We start from the raw sequence: 21,786 nt of genomic DNA, 5'->3' as shown, positions 1-21,786 counted from the left end.
TTATTTGAAATGATTAACTTTTCGAATTCTTAAAAACTTATATTATTTTTTCTTTAAATATCTGAATATTGTGCACGACTCTAGCAATAAGGAAGACAATAGGATATATTTGTCCATTGTTCGTCACAAATAGATAAATATTATATTATGTACTTAAGTATACAGTAGTAAATTTATAAAATAACATTATCCCGTCTGTCTAGACCCTTTTGTTTAATACTATACCATCAATCTTGAGGAATTACTGAGCTAACCTAATAACTAATATTTTTCTCATAATCTGAGATTACAGATCAAATATAATATTGTATATTATGCTTTTATTATATTCTTACTAATCCCAATATTTTTTTTACAAACTTACTATAAAATATAAATCATAATTTAAAGTATGTGTATCAACATTTCTCGAATGTTTAGAATCGTAATTTATCTATATATACATATAAAAATGAAACCCGTTTTCCTTGGTCACGGCATCACGCGTGAACGAGTGGACCGATTTCGATAATTCTTTTTTTATTATATTCCTTGAAGTAAACGTAAATATATGCCACGGGCGGACAGCTAGTAATATTATAAATGCGAAAGTAGCTCTATCTGTCAGTGTCTGTCTCTTCTTCACGCCTCAATTACTGAACTGATTTGAATGAAATTTGGTTCAAAGATAGATGGAGACCTGTTAAAAGACATACGTAAAGCATAACTGTGCAAGTATTTCCTTGATTACACGTACGAAGCCGCGGGCAGAAAGCTAGTACGTACTATAAATTTTAATTTTTTTAAGTGAAACTTCTTTATCGGGGTTGGAAAAAAATTTAGTGTAACATTTTTTCGTTACGCGTGACATTTTTCCGTTACGCGCCATCTTTTTCTTATCCCTACCACGCGTGACTCGACGTATTTCTGTAAAGTTGCATACAGTAAATTATTTTTTGAAAAATAAGGTCACAAAGAAGTTTCACTTCTTACGTGTGTACACTAGTACACGCACATATTTTTTTTTTGTTTCGTATTACTATACATATTAGGTATGTTAAGTATAATTAAATAAGTTTGGACAACACTAAAGGGTAAATTTATGTAACTAATGAACTATTTTTCATACCCCTAACCCTAAGTGTAAGTGATGAGGGTGTCCTGCAAAAATAACATTTGCCGGGTCAGCTTGTTAACTATCACTACCCACTAGGTACATAGTATAAAACAAAGTCGCTTTCTCTGTCCCTTTGTATGCTTAAATTTAGGAAACTACGAAGCGGATTTTGATGCGGTTTTTTTAACAAATAGAGTGATTCAAGAGAAATATTTTAGTATATAATTTATTAGGTTTCAGACAAAGCGAGCGAATCCACGGGCGGTAAGCTAGTACCTAAATATATAAAAGAAAGTCGAGTAGTTCGATGAGGATGTTAATACTTTAAAAACACTTACGAAAAAAGATAACCTATAGATATACTAGATTTCCGCCCGCGGCTTCGCCCGCGTTTACAAAGGAAAACCCGCATAGTTCCCGTTCCCGTGGGATTTCCGGGATAAAACCTATCCTATGTGTTAATCCAAGTTACCCTCTATATGTGTGCTAAATTTCATTGTAATCGGTTCAGTAGTTTTTACGTGAAAGAGTAACAAACATCCATACATCCATACATCCATACAAACTTTCGCCTTTATAATAGTATTAAGATTTTGTAAAAAACAAATATTAAATTGCCTACTGCTAATTAACTAAATGACTAATTAAACTAATTCGCTACCACATACACTATATTAAATTTCATTCTTATCATATCAATCAACAACTTTAAATTAAACCAAAACATAACTTACACCATCCGACAAAAATATACTCTTGATCCTGAATATTACGCTGAAAAACATAAAAATTTACACCTCCACAAAATGAGCCTTGAATAAAACCGGCCAAGTGCGAGTCGGACTCGCGCAAGAAAGGTTCCGTACTATAAAGAAAAAAATACGAATAAAAACACGTTTATAGTATGGGGACTCCCCCTAATATGTTTATTTTCTATATATTTTTAGTATTTGTTGTAAAAGCGGCAGCGGAAATACACCATTTGTGAAAATTTCAGCTTTCTAGCTAACACAGTTTATGAGATACACCCTGGAGAGAGACATACAGACAGACAGCGGAGGCTTAGTAAAAGGGTCCCGTTTTACCCTTTGTGTACGGAACTCTAAAAAATGTATTTTCGTACAACAGAATAATATTTGTAACAATAAAAAGCTCGCGAAAGCATAATTGTGGTAGTTTTACAGCCTTCGTGACTTGGTTACGTGACAAAGTGTGTTTCTAAATTTCCCATTGATTTTCATGTAGTTTATTAAAGTAATAATGGATTAGGAGAAACACTGAAGTATGAGTTCATTAATCTTACTTATATTTTAAACTAGCTTTCCGCCCAAGGCTTTGCCCGCTTTGTTTAAAACCTAATAAATTATATACTAAAACATTCCTCTTGAATCACTCTATCTATTAAAAAAACCGCATCAAAATCCGATGCATAGATTTCAAGATTTAAGTATACAAAGGGACAGAGAAAGCGACTTTGTTTTATGCTGTGTAGTGACTAGCATTTTGCGCATAGTTTTAATTCTTCTATTGGTTTGAAATTTCAATAAATATCGTGATGGATGCTAATTTATATACATACTTACAAGTTACAATAATCATGTCATAGTGTTTGTATACAAACTCCTCGTAAACAGCTTAGCTGATTTTAATGAAATTATATTCGTCGGTAGGTCAATGTCTGGTTATTAACTATGTTTATACTTGTTTGTTATACAACAACCGTTTTGGATATACCTTTATGAAATATAATTAGCTACACTAAATACAAATCTATTTTTAAACACCATTCCATTCTAATTTACATAACCATCCAATTATACTCACCACATCATTAAAATGCAAAGAGTCTAAAAATACATCAAAAACATAAAACTCGAGAACAACACGAATATTTTAAAACATAATAACTTGACCGCATACACTCTGCTATGAAAATGGCCTTAAAAAATTCACACAAGGACGACTCCATTACTTTCCCTGTCTCGTTAAAACTTTTAGAATGCATGGCGTTATGGTAAAGAGGCACTTTTTTAATTTGTAAGCGAACGAGTAATGTATAATGTGCTTATTATGCTGAGACAATGTGGAGTTGTTACAAGTTGTGTTTTTTGTGGATATGAAAAGAATGAGTCGATGTTGTTTAATCCATACTAATATCACAGCTAATATTATAAATGCGAAAGTAACTCTGTCTGTCTGTCTGTTGTGTGTTGGCTTTTTTAGGGTTCCGTAGCCAAAATGGCAAAAACGGAACCCTTATAGTTTCGTCATGTCCGTCTGTCCGTCTGTCCGTCTGTCCGTCTGTCACAGCCGATTTACTCGGAAACTATAAGTACTACAGTGATGAAATTTGATGGGAATATGTGTTGTATGAACCGCTACAAAAATATGACACTAAATAGTAAAAAAAAGAATTGGGGGTGGGGCCCCCCATACATGTAACTGAGGGATGAAATTTTTTTTTTCGATGTACATACCCGTGTGGGGTATCAATGGAAAGGTCTTTTAAAATGATATAAAGTTTTCTAAAAAACATTTTTCTTAAAGTGAACGGTTTTTGAGATATCAGCTCTCAAAGTCGTAAAAAGTATGTCCCCCCCCCTCTATTTTTATAACTACGGGGTATAAAATTCTAAAAAAAATAGAGGTGATGCATGCTAATTAACTCTTTCAACGATTTTTGGTTTGATCAAAGTATCTCTTATAGTTTTTGAGATAGGTTGATTTAACTGTAATTTATTATATTTGCTGCTACGGAACCCTTTGTGCGCGAGCCCGACTCGCACTTGGCCGGTTTTATTTAATATGACTTTCAGCTCTCAATTGATTAACTACCAAATTTTGATAATACTTATTTAAATTCAACAAAGCTTGGGATTTTGTAATTTTTTTTATTTCTAACCATGCCTTTAAAAGTAAAAGCAGACAGCTAATACTAATTTTGTATTTGTTTTTTTTTTTTAAGTAATTACTTAAACTTGAATTTTATACGGATAACATACGTAAGTTTTATCTTATTCGACAGCTATAGACATTAGACAGCTTACACTGCAAGAAACTTTTCTCAAGTACCTAATCTTATCTTAATCTTAATACTATTATAAAGGCGAAAGTTTGTATGGATGTATGGATGTATAATACTACATATTATAAAGGCGAAAGTTTGTATGGATGTATGGATGTATGGATGTATGGATGTTTGTTACTCTTTCACGTAAAAACTACTGAACCGATTACAATGAAATTTAGCACACATATAGAGGGTAACTTAGATTAACACATAGGATAGGTTTTATCCCGGAAATCCCACGGGAACGGGAACTATGCGGGTTTCCTTTGAAAATGCGGGCGAAGCCGCGGGCGGAAATCTAGTAATGCAAATAAAACAAGAATAATACCTAAAACATTTCTCTCAAAGTAATAAAAATACTTTAAAAAAATTGTGTTAAAGCCATAAAAGCCTTATATTTTGTAAATGTTATCAAAAGTACATTAAAAGTTTGATCTAATAAAGCGTAATGTTCAAATCATTATTCAAAAGTTAAATGTATACAATATGACTGAGTAAAACGGCCTATAAAACGTTTTATATGATGATTCTTCGGAAATCGTGGCTTAATTTTACTCCCAAACTTTGTGTTAGCCCATAGAGAAAGTAATAAAAAAATATTGAGCGTTATTATTGTAATGTATGGAAAATTAGAATAAATTGATACTTACATCCTAAAAGATGACACTCCTATATTATACTATACACCTTTTTAAGTGAGGAAATATTACCCGCCTAGTCACAAACTTTTCTAGTGATGTTCCATTATAAATCAAGAATATGGATAAACCTTTATATCGATATCGATAAAATCATGATCATTTGAATAAAACCAAACCGATATGCATTCCACTGCATGTATCGCTGGAACATGTTTTCGATAAATCCGCATTGTGATACGATAACGATATATTTCAATACGTGGAGGGAAAACTAAAATACAAGGCTGCATAATAAAAATATAGATTTCTTGAGAAATTGTACACACTTCTAGAAGATTATTTCGCTTGATTCTAATGTAGGCACATATTTTGTAATGTACTTAGAAGTACAGAAATTATAACATTGCAACTAATATTTTATTTAATACAATAGAAATAATATCAACATAATAGTCAAGAAAATCAAAAATGTGTTATTTCTTGTGATCAATATTTAAATTACAAGCTTTCGATTGGGAATTGCGTAAAATAAACAGCTTTTATTATAATGGCACCCTACGGTTTTACTCGCATTGATTTGAGATAAAACATCGTTATGTTGTAATTATTTATAGCCTTTATCGATAAATAGACTATCCAACACTAATATAAATACTTCAAAACGAACCCATAGAACCAATTGAATAAAACATACCAATCAATCAAATTCTTCAGCTATTAAATTTATAGTATAAATTATTAAGCTATTGCATAGCTTCTATCGCGGGCCTTGAGCGCGGGGACCGAATCCAGAAATTCCGTAACGAAAATACCTCACGCTCCCCACTCCGACGGGCACGGAGGTGTGGCTTGAAGGCATAGCATGCAATAGCTTTACCGCGGCAGTCCCCGAGTGCCACACGTCTTTTATTTTATTGTTATTTTTTATTTTGATACAGATCCTAGAAAAGGTAATTTCCGATGAAACAATTTCAACATAAACCAACTTCAGAATTCTTGCTATTTTATCTCTTCAAGGAATTCCAATTGACAGACCTACATACGGTTTGGTTTGTTAATATTGGTTCAAAAGAAAGCTCGAACGTATACGCGTAAGAAAATTAAATATATGTATTTGTATGTTGGAATATCTCTAGATATAAAACATAGGGGAACCATTTTATATGTACCTACGGTCTAATATAAATAAACTACGCTTGCGGTTTCTTCCGTGTAAGTTTCAAAGCTTCTCTTTAAAAAGGTTATGAATTAAAAGCACTTTTTTATTGTAAAATAAATCAAAGATAATAAGATAAGACGTATAGTTAGGTATTATTTTGAGATATTATTTATTGAAATTTAACGCAAACATTTTGAAATCTAGTTATATTTTTAAGTAAGTATATTATTCCTGAATTTTTCATGCAATCTACTCAAAACACAAAACACATTTAATTTATATACTTACGGTATTTTCTTCAACATTACATAATAATACATGAAGTATATGAATATCTATAATTAAAAAAAAACATATTCATCACACAATGCCCCTGATAATGTTTAACAACAATTTTTACAAGATATTTCGAACACCTCCAATTTACTCATAAACGTCCTCAATTAATTTCCATTGTATTATACCAGAAGCAATCGAATTTAAAACTTAAATTACAAGTACGTTATACATTGCTCGCTCACCATCAAACATAACACCATACGACCATACACAACCAGCAATGAAAACGGTTATAGCATTCCTCACAAAGGGACTAATTAAACACAGTCTAACAATAGGACAAAGGCCTATTTTCTGTACAAAAGAAAGGAAAAATTGTCGGACAATGGACGAAAATTGTTTGCTGAAAACAATATTAATAACATAACACGTATTAATAAATCTTTTGGGATCATCTAATAATGTATTATTTTGCTTTTATTATAGATTACTATAGACTAGCTTTCCGCCCGCGGCTTCGCCCGCTTTGTCTAAAACATAATAAATTATATACTAAAACCTTCCTCTTGAATCACTCTATCTATTAAAAAAAACTGCATCAAAATCCGTTGCGTAGTTTTAAAGATTTAAGCATACATAGGGACATAGGGACAGAGAAAGCGACTTTGTTTTATACTATGTAGTGATAGTGATGAAATACACAATCAATTGCAATGGAACGATTTATTGTATGATTAGCTGTGACCCGCGGTTTTACCCGCAGAGCTCCGCTTCTGTTGGTCGTAGCGTGATGATATATAATAGCCTATAGCCTTCCTCGATAAATGGGCTATCTTACACCAAAAGAATTTATGAAATCGGACCAGTAGTGCCTGAGATTAGCGTGTTCAAAAAAACAAATTCCTATTTTAACCATTCAACTAATTCTAATCGGTTCAGATGATGAATTGCACACAAAATACTAAAAAAGTACCAACTAAAAAAAAAACGGAAGTGAAAGCTAATATTAATACAATAAAAAGCTAAAAATACAGCAGCCATTTTGAAATTCTTTCATTGCTAATACCAATTTACGGTTCACTTAAGAGTCTTTGAATATGATGAAAATTTAATAAAAGATCAAATTGTTTCATTAAATAGAATTCACTTCCCTTTTCTCATTTAGAATCGTGTGTACATTATTTCATGTACCTAATATTGATTTATGCCAATTTCAGTACATTTATTATTCACTAGCTGTGCCCCACGGTTTTGCCACAATGCTCCGCTCCTGTTGATTTTAGCGTGATGATATATAGCCTATAGCCTTCCTCGATAAATGGACTATCTAACACCGAAAGAATTTTTCAAATCGGACTAGTAGTTCCTGAGATTAGCGCGTTCAAACAAACTCTTCAGCTTTATAATATTAGTATAGATAGTAGGATGGCCTATACAAGGAATGGTTTTCGGTTAATATTCATTATTAAGGCTAGAAATATACGTGTTTACAGAATTTCAGCTCTCTAGTGTGTAATTAAGTGCTTTTAGTATTACTATAATGTAACCTAAATGTATTTGAATGGGATTTTTAATTTGATTCTCTATAGTCTGCTGCTTGGAAAATTATAATTAATTTGAACACTTTTGTATGTATATGTTACAGCCAAAGTAATAAAACTGGATATTATATATATTATCTAGCCATTATTTATAATGTCTATCCAATTTAGATAAAGTGATAATTGACACATAATTAATCACTTTAACTAGCAATTTTATATAATATCTTCAAATACTTGGATAATGTAATAAAACAAGTAGGTAAAGATTATAAAATTATATTTCAATTTGCCTTAAGCATACCTAACTACATGTGTAGCAATATTATACTCTTATTTGAAATGTAACAATTATAAAGATTATTTTAAGAATTAAAATAACATTTTCATAGATAATAATCCTACGTTAATTAACAATGTTATAGAGTTATTAAACTGTTCACTTATAAAGTAAATTTAAAGCTTAATAAAATTAAAAAATTAAAATGAACTGACTGAATTAAAATAACTGGGTCATAATTATTATTTATTCTTACAAGTAAGGCTCTTGTGACATTTTGAGTTACACATAAGGTTTGACTTTTTACATTTACACTTATTAGAAACGCACTCTCCAGTACAGTTGCAATGCTGAAATCCTTGGCCACCAAGATGTGGCTCTTTTTTTGCACATTCCCTGATGGTAACTTCATGTTGGGGAATGATATCAGTTGTAATAAACGTTTCTTACTTTCTTTGCAGACAGTGAACTCACGCCACGACGCAGCGGAAGAGCGAGAGGGGTAATAAGTCGGTTTTATACCGTATTTATTACTTTGGCTAACGTTGACCAGCTATTATGAATAATATCTGCATAAAGTGATTAATTTATCATATTATCTAGTCAATTTAGGTATTATGTATAATGACCAGTCATTATGAATAATAGCTACTTAATCACTATGACTGTAACATATATTTAAAAAGTATTTTTATTGCAAATTGAAACATGTATTTTGTTTTTTTACGGCATTAAGTAACTATTTATTAGTTGGAATATAAAAACAAAAAATTAAATTATCTTTCTATTTATTGAAAACAGTAGATACATTAAAATAATATTACAAAAAAGTAGAAATTCGGTACATCAAATAGTTCCTGTAAAATATTAAATATCAATGTGTGTTTATATCTTTAAAACTACACAATAACACAACGGATTTTGATGCGGTTTTTTGAATAGTGGTCCAAAAAGAAGGTTTTAACTTTTAATATAAATCGATAAGTTTTATAAACGCGAACAAAACTGCGGGTAAACAGTAGTATTAAACAAAGTCATTTCCCTCCGTCTGTATCTTACGTATATATATCTTTAAAACTACGCGCAGATTTTGATGGTTTTTGATTGAGTGGTTCTTCTTGACGAAGTTTTCAGCATATCATTTGTTATTCTACAAAACGGGCAAAGCCGCGGGTAAAAACTAGTTAGATAACTATAAACCAAACAACCTATGGCCTAGTTAACTTCACTAAGCCGGTCCACATGTCAATTAGTGGGTTCATAATGAAAACCTAAATAATTCATTGAACAACGAGGCTTACGCAAACATAATTTTGTCAATTTAGCAGTTTTGGGCTAGTTGTTCATTATGGTTGCTTGTTAATAAATGTTATGAAGTGATGTGTGTTTATATTTGAAAAATTTATAAGATAATCGACGAGGATCTTTATATTGTGTACTATCTATACTAATATTATAAAGCTGAAGAGTTTGTTTGTTTGAACGCGCTAATCTCAGGATCTACAGGTCCGATTTGAAAAATTATTTCGGTGTTAGATAGGCCATTTATCGAGAAAGGTTATAGGCTGTGGTTATAGGCTATATATCATTACGCTAAGACCTACAGGAGCGGAGCCAAGCGGGTGAAACTGTGAAGCGCAGCTAGTCGTAAGATAAAATCATCTTATGAAAAAAATCCTAAAAAGAAAAAAAAAAGATTTCAGAGTATAGAAATAACGAGATTTCTATACTCTTAAAGAAATAACCGAAATTCTATCCCTAAAAACTGGATCAAACTTCAAACAATTACATTTCCCGGAATAAACTTTCCCGGCATACCTAGTTCCAATCAGGAAAAATCGAGTCTGTCTGACTTTGAATCTCTCGATTTTAGACATTTAGTTCGTTGGGAAATGGCAAAACGGATTCGTACAAATTTCATCGGATCGTTTTGATGTGAAGAATACTCTATTTTTTATTAATATGCTTTATAAGACAACTAGCGGTCTGCCCCGGCTTCGCCCGTGGTACATATTTCGCAATAAAAAGTAGCCTTTGTTCTTTCTCAGGGTCTAAAGATTATCTGTGCCAAATTTCATCAAAATCGGTCCAGTAGTTTATGCGTGAAAACTATACATACATACATACATACAAACCTTTCCTTTTTATAATATTAGTATAGATAATTAAATAATAGTCGAGCTGTAACATAATATTATGTAGGAACTGTCATTAAGAATGTTTATGGTGCTATATCTAACTAATAGTTTAAACATGTAGGTACCACGGGCGAAGCCGGGGCGGACCACTAGTAATATTATATAAAAAAATAGTTTGGAAAATCCAAAAGTGCACGCCTCATAATTTTTTTTAATAATTATTTATTAATTATTATTTTTGTTTATTTAATAACAATTAAACCACATCGAATCAGACCCTGAAAAATGAAAGGGTTCTATTCCTGAGCATACTCAAGCGTAAGAGAAAAAAAAAGACTCGATTAGTAAAGTATTTCGGTCGCTATCGTGTTAACAAGAAAATCCTCCGCACATACAGACACACGGACGTCCAAGACAGAACTTTTTTAAACTGTTTTTTAACTAGTTTAAATAACAAAAATGACATCAAAAATATCATGAATGTTAAAAATAGTGTTTTTTCTTAATATGTGTGTGTATGTATTATCTTACAAGTGCAATGTATGATACATAAAGACATTTTAAGTTTGAAAAATCAGATGTTTTGCGCGAAGTGACAGTAGTACCCACCTCAACGCTTCGCTTATGAGGCGTGCAAAAACAAATTTGAAAGAAAGAAAGAAAATAAAATAAATTTATTGCAAAAAATTTAACGATTTCTAATTCGGTTAGTTCAAATAAATGTGTATTACATGGGAGGATGGAAAGGTTAAACTCGCAAAAATTACATTCGAATCGAAAAAATCCTTAAAACTTTTAATTGTAGAAAATATTCTTTGACTATCCAGAATTTGTGTTTCATATTATTCAGTTATACATATACTGTTATTGAAGTGAAACTTCTTTATCGGGGTAGGAAAAAAATTTAGTGTAACATTTTTTCGTTACGCGTGACATTTTTCCGTTACGCGCCATCTTTTTCTTATCCCTACCACGCGTGATTCGACGTATTTCTGTAAAGTAAATTATTTTTTGAAAAATAAGGTCATAAAGAAGTTTCACTTCTTACCTGTGTACACTAGTACACACACACATTTTTTTGTATAATAGTTTTTGTATAGTAGTAAATATATACAAACATATACAATAATTCTTATTTATATAGTATAAAGATCCTCTAGCCTACAATAAATTTGCCTCTCCCATAAATGTTTGATATTTGAACAAACGGATCCCTCACCTTCATTATCCGAATGTCAAGTGAAAAACCTTTTTTTTCATGGTTTATTTCATTTGGGGACTTTTAGTTGTCTTTGTGAAGAATAATTTTATTGGAAAACTCAATATTCTGTTTATTAAAGAAATAAATTCATCGAAACTGTTTTAGAAGCGCGTTAACATCATAATATTATTACTTTTAGTAAGTAGTTAAAAGTAGTGATTCAATATAATTATTTTTCCTTTGGTTATTTCAATGGTGTATGAGTACAATATAGTAATAATATATATATATATATAATATTATAACTACAGGTGAGCTTTATAATCACTACAGAGTATAAAACAAAGTCACTTCCCGCAATCTATCCATATGTATGCTAAGATCTTTAAAACTGCGCGACAGATTTTGATGCAATTTTTTTAAAGATTTTTAGAGTTGTTCAAGAGGAAGGCTTGGACACAGATAATAATATAATGGTTTGGTCATATAATCAATTTGTTAAGTGTAAGACAACACGGGCAAAAACACGAGCGGAAAGCTAGTTACATTTAAATGATTATGTATGTTTATTTCGGTGATACGAATAAAACCTACCTACTTTTCAAGCGTAATAATTAAACTCAATCCATCCTTCATTGGTCTCTTTATACTAAATACTGTCATATAATTTACAGTTCAAGTTAAACTGGTTGCAACTACAGTAGGCGCTTGCTAATCCGGCACCGGCAATTTTTCCTCTATGCCGGATTGTCGGAAATGCCGGATTATCGAATTCCAACTTTCGCAAAATTTCCATTTTTTTAACTAAACTCAATGTTTCGTGTTTACGTTTTTTTTTCCGCCATTTTTTCAAAGCGACGCTGCGCTACGAGTAAAACAAACACGTGGCTTCACTATTGAGGTTAGGCCCGGACTGCCGAGCGAAAGAAACTACTCGATTCTCGAACACCGCCGGCCGCGCCGCTCAGTAGTCCGGCGTTCAGCTATGTAAAATGCCGGATTATAGAGCGGGCTGTCTGAGTCCCGAAGTGCCGGACTACTGAGCGTGCCGGATTGGCGAGCGCCGGATTATCGAGCGCCTACTGTATATGTGAAATCCGTATAAAAGAACCTCAAAAGAGCTTCTTATTTCGCTTGATTAAAATTCCTGCACAGGGATTAGTTCAAGCTTTTGTTTTTAAACGCTTGCCAGCGTTTGCTAATATATTCTATGCTTGTAAAAAGCTGGATTTTAGATAGATAGGTAATTATATAGATAGCTTGTGTCCATCTTTGATTTAGTATGGAATTTTCTAGAAGAGATTAGAGGGATATTAGAAATGTTGGAGCGAAGCTACGGATCAATTTTGGCTATAACTATTAGTCCTTCGCCCATTTTTGCACGTGATTACTATCAAGCTAATTTTTCGTGAGTAGCTTTATTTTGATGAGAAGCCCAATAATTTCCTGTACGAAACTCTCGATTGTGGTAGCTAACAGAGGTAACAAGGATGAAATGTGTTGATTTGATGGTTCTCAAATATTTATTACTAAGTGAATTTTTTTTGAGCTACTCACGGAAAATTAGCTTGATAGTAATCAAGTGCAAAAATGGGCGATGGATCCTGAACTATATATTTACAACAAACGAAAAAACAAAGCAATGACTTGTTAAAGTTGACCTTGATTATAATTGATCCATGATCCTACTACATTATGATATAGGGTAGATCGAAAATTATAAATTTATAGAAATTAAAGTCGTTTTTAATTATTTGGTATTTTTTTTAACCCTTTGTGATGTAGGTAATTAATAATTAAGTATATTATTTATAAACTAGTGGTCCGCCCCGGCTTCACCCGGGGTACATAATATTTAGTATCCTATGTCCTTCTCCTGGCTCAAAACTACCTCCCTGCCAATTTTCAGCTAAATCGGTTCAGCCGTTCTTGAGTTATAAGTGAAGTAACTAACACGACTTTCTTTTACATATACAGGGTGTAATCGTTAAGTGTGCACAGGCGATTATTCCGTATCTATTGCAGATATCAAAAAACTTTAAACTGATATCGAAAGTACTTAACCTAATGAGTAAAATGGCCATAATAAATTTTTGAAAATAAAACGAGAAATATACAAAAATGTTACATTAAACGCTCCCATACATTTTATTTCCCATACATTTTCTATTCATAGCAGATTACCGAAGTGACGTCCTCATTGTGCAATACAATGAGGAGCTCTATTTGCAGTTTCGAAACGAACTTCCCTTCAAATTTGCGAAGTAATTTAAGCAGAAAACCAAAAAAAGAAAGAAAAAGCTAAAATCTTTCATATTAAATGTACTAGGTTGATCCAAAAGTAATGATCATTGGGTATTTCCTGTGTACATAAAAATATAAAATAACTGTTTTTTGCTTGCTCATGTACTCACTAAGTTATCACAAAAAAATCATATCAATAGGCCACGCTTCCAAGTATTTACATTAATTTGAATGTGAACCGTGCGTGCCAGAATTTTTGCCAACAAAAAGAAGAAACAACAATTCGACATTTAGAGGGTGAATTTCTAAATTCTTAATGAGATCAGGATAATTTTTTGGCATGATTTGTGACCATGGACGTTACCCGGGTTCACCATGTTTATGCTGAAACCAAGAAACAATTAATGGCCTGGATGCGAGCTTCCAAAGTGACGATGAAGAAATTCAAAGTGAAAATTAGTGGGATAGATTAAAGCGACAGTTTTTTGGGGCGCCGAAGGAATAATTTTGGTGGAATATTTTAAGAAGGTAGCCACTATGTTGGGCTCTTACTACACAGACCATATTAAAAAATTGCGGTAGGTTAGTAAGGAGAAGAGACATGGCAAACTGCGGGCTTGAATGTTGTTTCACCAAGACCACGCACAAGATCACAAAGCGTCAGTTGCAATGGCTGCCATTCAAAAATCGGCATTCCAAATGCTTGAACACCCACCCTGTTTGTTAGATCTAGCTCCTAGTGATTTCTATCTCTTTCCTCGGCACAAAAAACACCGTCTTAGCAAAAAATTTTAAGACGATAGCGAAGAGATGGCCGCGTTGAGGGGTTTTTACGGATGAAGTCAAAGTTTTTTTTTCTAAGTTTTGGAAAAAAAATATCGAATTATATTATCTAGTTAGAAGACTATCTAGCGAAATATTTTAACTGTAATGACCTGGTTTAATATTGATTATAATTACTTTTGGATCAACTCATGTACATGGGATAGTCATATCTCATACTAAATGTATGGGAGGGTTTCAAGTGAATTTTTTAGATATTTCTCGTTTTATTTTTAAAAATTTATTATGGCCATTTTACTCATTGGGTTAAGTACTTTCAATATCAGTTAAAAGTTTTTTGATATCTGTAATAGTTACGGAATTATCGCCTGTGCACACTTAACGATTACACCCTGTATAATTGGGAAATATCCAAAAATTTTACACCAAACACTCCCATACATTTAGTATGAGATATGACTATCCTAAACATGTAATATGAAAAATTTTGGTTCTTTTTTTGAATTTGTGCTTAAATTACTTCGCATATTTTAATAAAAATTCATTTAGAAACTGTAAATAGTGCTCGATGTGGAATACAATGGTATTCTAAAACGAGAACGGCACTTCGAACATTTGCTTTGAACACAAAATGTATGGAAAATTTAATGTATCGGAGTGTTTAATGTAACTTTTTTGGCTATTTCTTGTTATATTTTTAAAAAGTTATTATTGTCATTTTACTCATTAGGTAAAGGGCTTTCGATATCAGTTTAAAGTTTTTTGATATCTGCAATAGTTACGGAATAATCGCCTGTGCACACTTAACGATTACACCCTGTATAGATTGTTTATAATTATGTCTAACGATTATGAGGTTTAAAAATATGTTTTGGTTTATATCAGTTGTTTTATATCTCTAATGGGAAATTAAAAGTAATTATTATTTATCCATTTGCATTTCCTGTTAGCAACTTAAAATAAATGCCTAGAAATAAGGACTTATAATAAGTAAAAATAAATTAATTTACTAATAATATGTTTGTTTGTTTCATGTACCTGCAGAGCGCAACTTGAGTAAGTATTGTCTCAATTTTTTTTTTATGTTTGTCTGAGTATGTATAAATTAAGGTTACCTTAAATTAAACAAGTACTATTAATAATTTACTTTTTTTACTATCTATATTAATGTATTCTTTTATCCTATTACTAGCGGCCCGCCCCGGCTTCGCCCGTGGTACATATGAAAAATAGATGTTGGCCGATTCTCAGACTTACCCGATATGCACAGAAAATTTCATGAGAATCGGTCCACCCGTTTCGGAGGAGTATGCAGACTAACATTGTGACACGAGAATTTTATATATAAGAAGATAACTATTAAAACGTGAATTATAACCCTAGGTAGTCAGTAGTCACGTATCTAAAAGTGACGTCTGAGGTCGCGTGGTCTACAAGGGTATACCATTTTTAAAACAAGAAAAAGTAAGCAAATAAATTAAAAAGTCTGTTTGTTTATTTATAAATCTTCATTACTTTATATTATAAACTGTTAGTTATAACTTAATTATATGTAAATCAATACGTATGAATACCATAATAGACTGGGGTAGAAGCCTTTGAAAATAATGAAAAGATAAAAAAAATCGCAGTCGGATGAAACCCATTAGAAAAGGAGGGGAATATGATAAAAATGTAAGGAAAAATAAATTACGGTCAATCCGAGTTCAGGAAGCGGGAGGGGGGAGCTTTTAAGAGAAAAAAAAGGTTTCTCTCGATTTCCGACAAAACTACAAGTCCTATAGAAAAAAGGTTCAATGGCAAAGTTGTAGGTAATTAAAAGTTCTACAACTTTTGTATTCACAATTTTTTCACATAACCTAAAAATTTAGGTGAAAAATTCAAAAAACCAAGTTTTTGGTCTTTTATTTCTATCTACTTCAAAATTTATTTATTTTCTACGAAATTTGGTGGAAACTTACTTTATTATGTCCCAAATACACTGTAATTTATTTGATTGAAAATATTTATTTTTTCGCCTTATTTTGAATTAATACCAAAAAAACAACCTAATTTTCAATCGAAAAGTCACCCGTCAAAATATCAGTTTTTTTCAAAAACTTGGGGTGCCTTTTATTCATTGACATCTCTACTTTCATATGGTGTAAAAAAAAATAAACACCACCATAGTAAATGTTCTCAGGAAATGCATACAAACAGTGTGATAATGAGCTTTTACTAAATCAGGCACACTTCTTGAACTCTATATCTTCTCTTGTATCGGCTTTTCGGTAATATTTCAAAAGAAAAATAATTATCTGTTCTAAGTTTAATATTTTACAGCATATTCAAAAGCAAAATGATGTCGATAAAAACATTTCAGGTAGTTCGAGAAGTGTGCCTGATTTAGTAAAAGCTAATTTTCAGACTGTTTGTATGCATTTCCTGAGAACATTTACTATGGTGGTGTTTATTTTTTTTACACCATATGAAAGTAAAGATTTCAATGAATAAAAGGCACCCCAAGTTTTTGAAAAAAGCTGATATTTTGACGGGTGACTTTTCGATTGAAAATTAGGTTGTTTTTTTGGTATTCATTCAAAATAAGGCGAAAAAATAAATATTTTCAATCAAATAAATTACAGTGTATTTGGGACATAATAAAGTAAGTTTCCACCAAATTTCGTAGAAAAAAAATAAATTTTGAAGTAGATAGAAATAAAAGACCAAAAACTTGGTTTTTTGAATTTTTCACCTAAATTTTTAGGTTATGTGAAAAAATTGTGAATACAAAAGTTGTAGAACTTTTAATTACCTACAACTTTGCCATTGAACTTTTTTCTATAGGACTTGTAGTTGTGTCGGAAATCGAGAGAAACCATTTTTTTCTCTTAAAAGCTCCTCCCGCTTCCCGAACTTGGATTGACCGTAATTTATTTTTCCTTACATTTTTATCATATTCCCCTCCTTTTCTAATGGGTTTCATCCGACTGCGATTTTTTTTTGTTTCAAAAATTATCTACTCTAGTCTATAAGTGATGATTTACCAAACCGCTGGTGCGGCATTGTTGAGATTCGCATTAATTTTACTCCAGTAGTTTTCATACAGTGGGAAACTTAATCCTACTAATCTTCTTAATCTTGTCTTCTTCTTTATATATAAAAATGAATCGCAAAATGTGTTGGTAAGCGCATAACTCGAGAACGGCTGTACCGATTTCGATAATTCTTTTTTATTATATTCCTTGAAGTACGAGGATGGTTTTTATGTAGAGAAAACGTAAGTACCACGGGCGAAGCCGGGGCGGACCGCTAGTACTATTATAAAGGCGAAAGTTTGTATGGAAGTTTGTTACTTCACGTAAAAACTTTTGAACCGATTACAATGAAATTTAGCACACATATAGAGGGTAACTTGGATTAACACATAGGATAGGTTTTATCCCGGAAATCCCACGGGAACGGGAATTATGCGGGTTTTCCTTTGAAAACGCGGGCGAAGTCGCGGGCGGAAATCTAGTATTATAAATGCGAAAGTTTGTGAGAATGGATATACATATATGTATGTGTATGTATGTATGTATGTTTGTTATTCTTTCACGCAAATACTACTGAACCGATTACAATGAAAATTAGCCCACATATAGATAGTAACTTGGATTAACACATAGGATAGGTTTTATCTCGGAAATCCCACGGGAACGGGAACTATGCGGGTTTTTATTTGAAAAGGTGGGTGAAGCCGCGGGCGGAAAGCTACGAAGCCGCTGGTAAGTGGTAACATCTATATCGAATATAACCCTCAAATACAAATTATGTAGTTAATCAATAACCCCATAGAATTACTCGTTACATAAATTGATGACGCACATTGATATCAATGGAGATTAATCTAATATACTCGAGTAGGGCCTAATGGCGAAGATCATTAATCAATTTGATATTATATATCCTTTGAAATGACCTAGATACTTGGGTATTAAATTTCAATGTAGGATTTAAATATTTATGAAGACATAATAAAATGAATTGAAAATCTTATATATAAAATTCTCGTGTCACAATGTTAGTCTGCATACTCCTCTGAAACGGGTGGACCGATTCTCATGAAATTTTCTGTGCATATCGGGTAAGTCTGAGAATCGGCCAACATCTATTTTTCAAATGTACCACGGGCGAAGCCGGGGCGGACCGCTAGTCTTATATATAAAATTCTCGTGTCACAATTTTAGTCTGCATACTCCTCCGAAACGGGTGGACCGATTCTCATGAAATTTTCTGTGCATATCGGGTAAGTCTGAGAATCGGCCAACATCTATTTTTCATATGTACCACGGGCGAAGCCGGGGCGGACCGCTAGTCTTATATATAAAAATGAATCGCAAAATGTGTTGGTAAGCGCATAACTCGAGAACGGCTGAACCGATTTCGATAATTCTTTTTTTATTATATTCCTTGAAGTACGAGGATGGTTCTTACGTAGAGAAAACGTACACATGTACCACGGGCGAAGCCGGGGCGGACCGCTAGTAATATTATAAAATAGTGAAAGGCAGTTTTATTGGTACGAGCAATGTCTGCCAGAAAACCGTGACATAAAAGTATACAACCATAGAAATCTAAATAACAAGACACTAGAAGTCGTAAGCGTGCGTGACCTTGTCGCCACTCAGGTGATTTGCACAACACCAGTGCATTCGTCACTGTTCAGTTGCTCTGGAGACGTATGAGTGTATACATGGTGTGTTTCAGCAATTCCCATTGCGGAAATTCTTCCACAAGTTGTAATTATACTTATAAAGGAATAATATTTAATCGGAAAATATTTTTTTTTAGAAATAATGCCGTTTTTCCTTAAAATTATAGAATATTTACAAGTATTACGAGCGTCACCATAGTAATCGAAATAACAATGAATGACACAGTCGACCATTCTTATTATCACGTTTGTTCGTATTGGAGCAAAAAGTCTCATATACTTAGGGATGTTATTCTAAAATAAACCGTAAATTCGTGCGTTAGGATACATATTCAAAAGCTTAATTTAATAGATAAGTTAGTTTTCACTAAAATCAAGCTGTCCAATAAAAGGCATAGTTTACTTGTGTGTACTGTTTAGCTTTCGGTTTGAATGTGTTGATTTTGGCGACAGCGGTTTTCATACGAATTATGACATTTTAGCACTTCTATGTGTCTTGTTATTTAGATTTCTATGTATACAACCTTCTGAAATTGAATATAAATAATAATTTTCTAACACAATATTGTTATTTTAGAAATGCTTACGTGAGTACCTACAACTTTTGTATTCTTATTTGGCTCAGTTTTGTATAGTTTTATCACAGAACAATAAACTAACAAAGAAAATAAAAAATTTCCTTCAAAATATTACTTGATTATCATAGCATTCACATTAACAACAATAATCAACATCTACATAATATAAACATTTTCATAATTACCCTCCAACCATAATAATTTTAAGAATATAAATGTATTATTACTTTAACACCGTATAAAATATATATATGTACTTTATAAAAATATATTTACGATAAACAGTAAAACATTTTTCAAAAACTGAAAATTCAATGTGATTTGGGATTTGAACATTTTCCGCTTACGTTCTCACTTCTCACCTCTGTTCGATCCTTGGGGAAATATATTGCAGACGGAAACTTAAATGTTTTATAGTTGAACGCTTTAATAATATTCGTTTATTTTAAAATTATATTTTTATAATATAACGCTAGCTGCGCCCCGCGGTTTCACTCGCGTTGCTCCGCTCCTGTTGGTCTTAGGCCCGATTCAGTGCGACGCGGACCGTCCGCACGCGGACTAGGTTTTGCGTCCGTCGCGGATGATTTTGTCGTTCAGTGCGATGCGGATCGGGATCGACTGTAACCCTCTCGGTTTGCACATTTGACGCAGCCGCCATGACAACGACAGTACTTTACATCCGCTCCGCGTGACTGTTGTCCGCCGAGCACTGAACAAATACATTAGAACCAGGCACCGTCCACCCGCGGACATCCGCGGCGCGGAGGAGCGGCGCGGAGCGATTTCGACCGCGCGCGGATAGCTCTCCGCGACGCGGACAGCTCCGCGTCGCTCTGAACGCGCTGTAAGGTTTCATACATTTTACCGTCCGTCGCGGACGTCCGCGTAGGTCATCCGCGTCGCACTGAACAGGCCCTTAGCGAGATGATATAATATGTACGTATAGCCATCCTAGATAAATGAGCTATCTAACACCAAAAGATTGTTTTTAAATCGGACAAGTAGTTCTTGGGATTATTGCGTTCAAACAAACAAACTCTTCAGCTTTATAATATAAGAAAGTAGTTACAGATATTGTTATTTTTCACTTTACAAATTAAATTACAACACACATCAAATTATAATCAAATCTTAATAAAAACTAGATCTAAATAAAATGTATTAATAAAATTTGTTAAATATTTAAAACTTGTGATTCTATTGAATAACATTCTGGTTTAATTCAATCACTACATAAAACATGTATTAAATAAACTAAAAGTAAGCAATATTATTTACTTAATTGAAAAGTGAACCACGAAAATGATCACTTATTATATTTCTGCAAACAGCATATAGAAAGGCATACATACCTTAAAATCAAAATCCTACATTACCATTTTGATGTAAAATAAGTCGTTGATAATCGAGCCTCTTCAAATTAAACGCTGCTGTTTAGTTAGCGGTCGAGATGTTGACAATTTGTGAACTACCTCCAATTTATCTTGATTTTTTTTTCCATCTGTCTGTTTCCCGCTGGTTTCCCGTGACCATGTCGCTGTAAAGTGTTCGTAAACTCGCGTCGGGCTGAAAAATAATATAATGAACTAGTGTTCGTTTTAGTATATAATTTTTTAAGTTTTCTACAAAGCGGGCGAAGCCGCGCGCAGAACGCTAAGGGCCGAGACAAATGGCAAAACAGTAAACACTAAGGAATAAAATCCGCTATCGATACTAATTGACATAATCGTATGATGTTTTGCTAAGCATTCGGTCAACAACGACGACGACGACCACAAACAAAATTTTTAGCTTATGTCAATAATTAGCGATAGCAGTTTATACCTTGTAGTCTATGACATTTGTCTCTGCCCTTAGTTTTATAAATACACTGAAAATGGTTGAATACAAGATTAATATCATAACCTCCTCCAGAACAACATCAACCAGCTCGCCGCAAACGAAGTCCCCCGCCGGCAGCAGCGCCGGAGCAGTCGCAGGCGCGTCCACCACGCAGGGCGAACGAACGCCAACTGCCCACAACAAGCAGCTCCAGAATGTCAAGCAGGAGCACCAACCTCACCCATCTGTAAGTTATGGAATTTGATTATCTGTG

General features: G+C 32.9%; 1 protein-coding gene across 1 annotated transcript in view; it reads left to right on the top strand.

Moving 5' to 3' along the window:
- Positions 1 to 21,786, top strand: part of Syt7 (Synaptotagmin 7) — a 266,016-nt gene that overhangs the window by 211,085 nt on the left and 33,145 nt on the right. The window contains exons 3-4 of the mRNA XM_089713449.1: positions 15,477 to 15,488; positions 21,606 to 21,759. Of these exons, the coding sequence (XP_089569575.1) occupies positions 15,477 to 15,488; positions 21,606 to 21,759 (166 nt within the window). The remainder of the gene's footprint in view (positions 1 to 15,476; positions 15,489 to 21,605; positions 21,760 to 21,786) is intronic.

The sequence above is a fragment of the Colias philodice genome, chromosome 30 (genome assembly GCF_061535455.1).
Source record: "Colias philodice isolate Cphi_HAF_F1 chromosome 30, ilColPhil1 Martin Lab GWU primary, whole genome shotgun sequence".
NCBI classification, from domain to species: Eukaryota; Metazoa; Arthropoda; class Insecta; order Lepidoptera; family Pieridae; genus Colias; species Colias philodice.
Note: the sequence above shows the minus strand (reverse complement) of the source record. Positions and strands in the feature narration are given on the sequence as shown.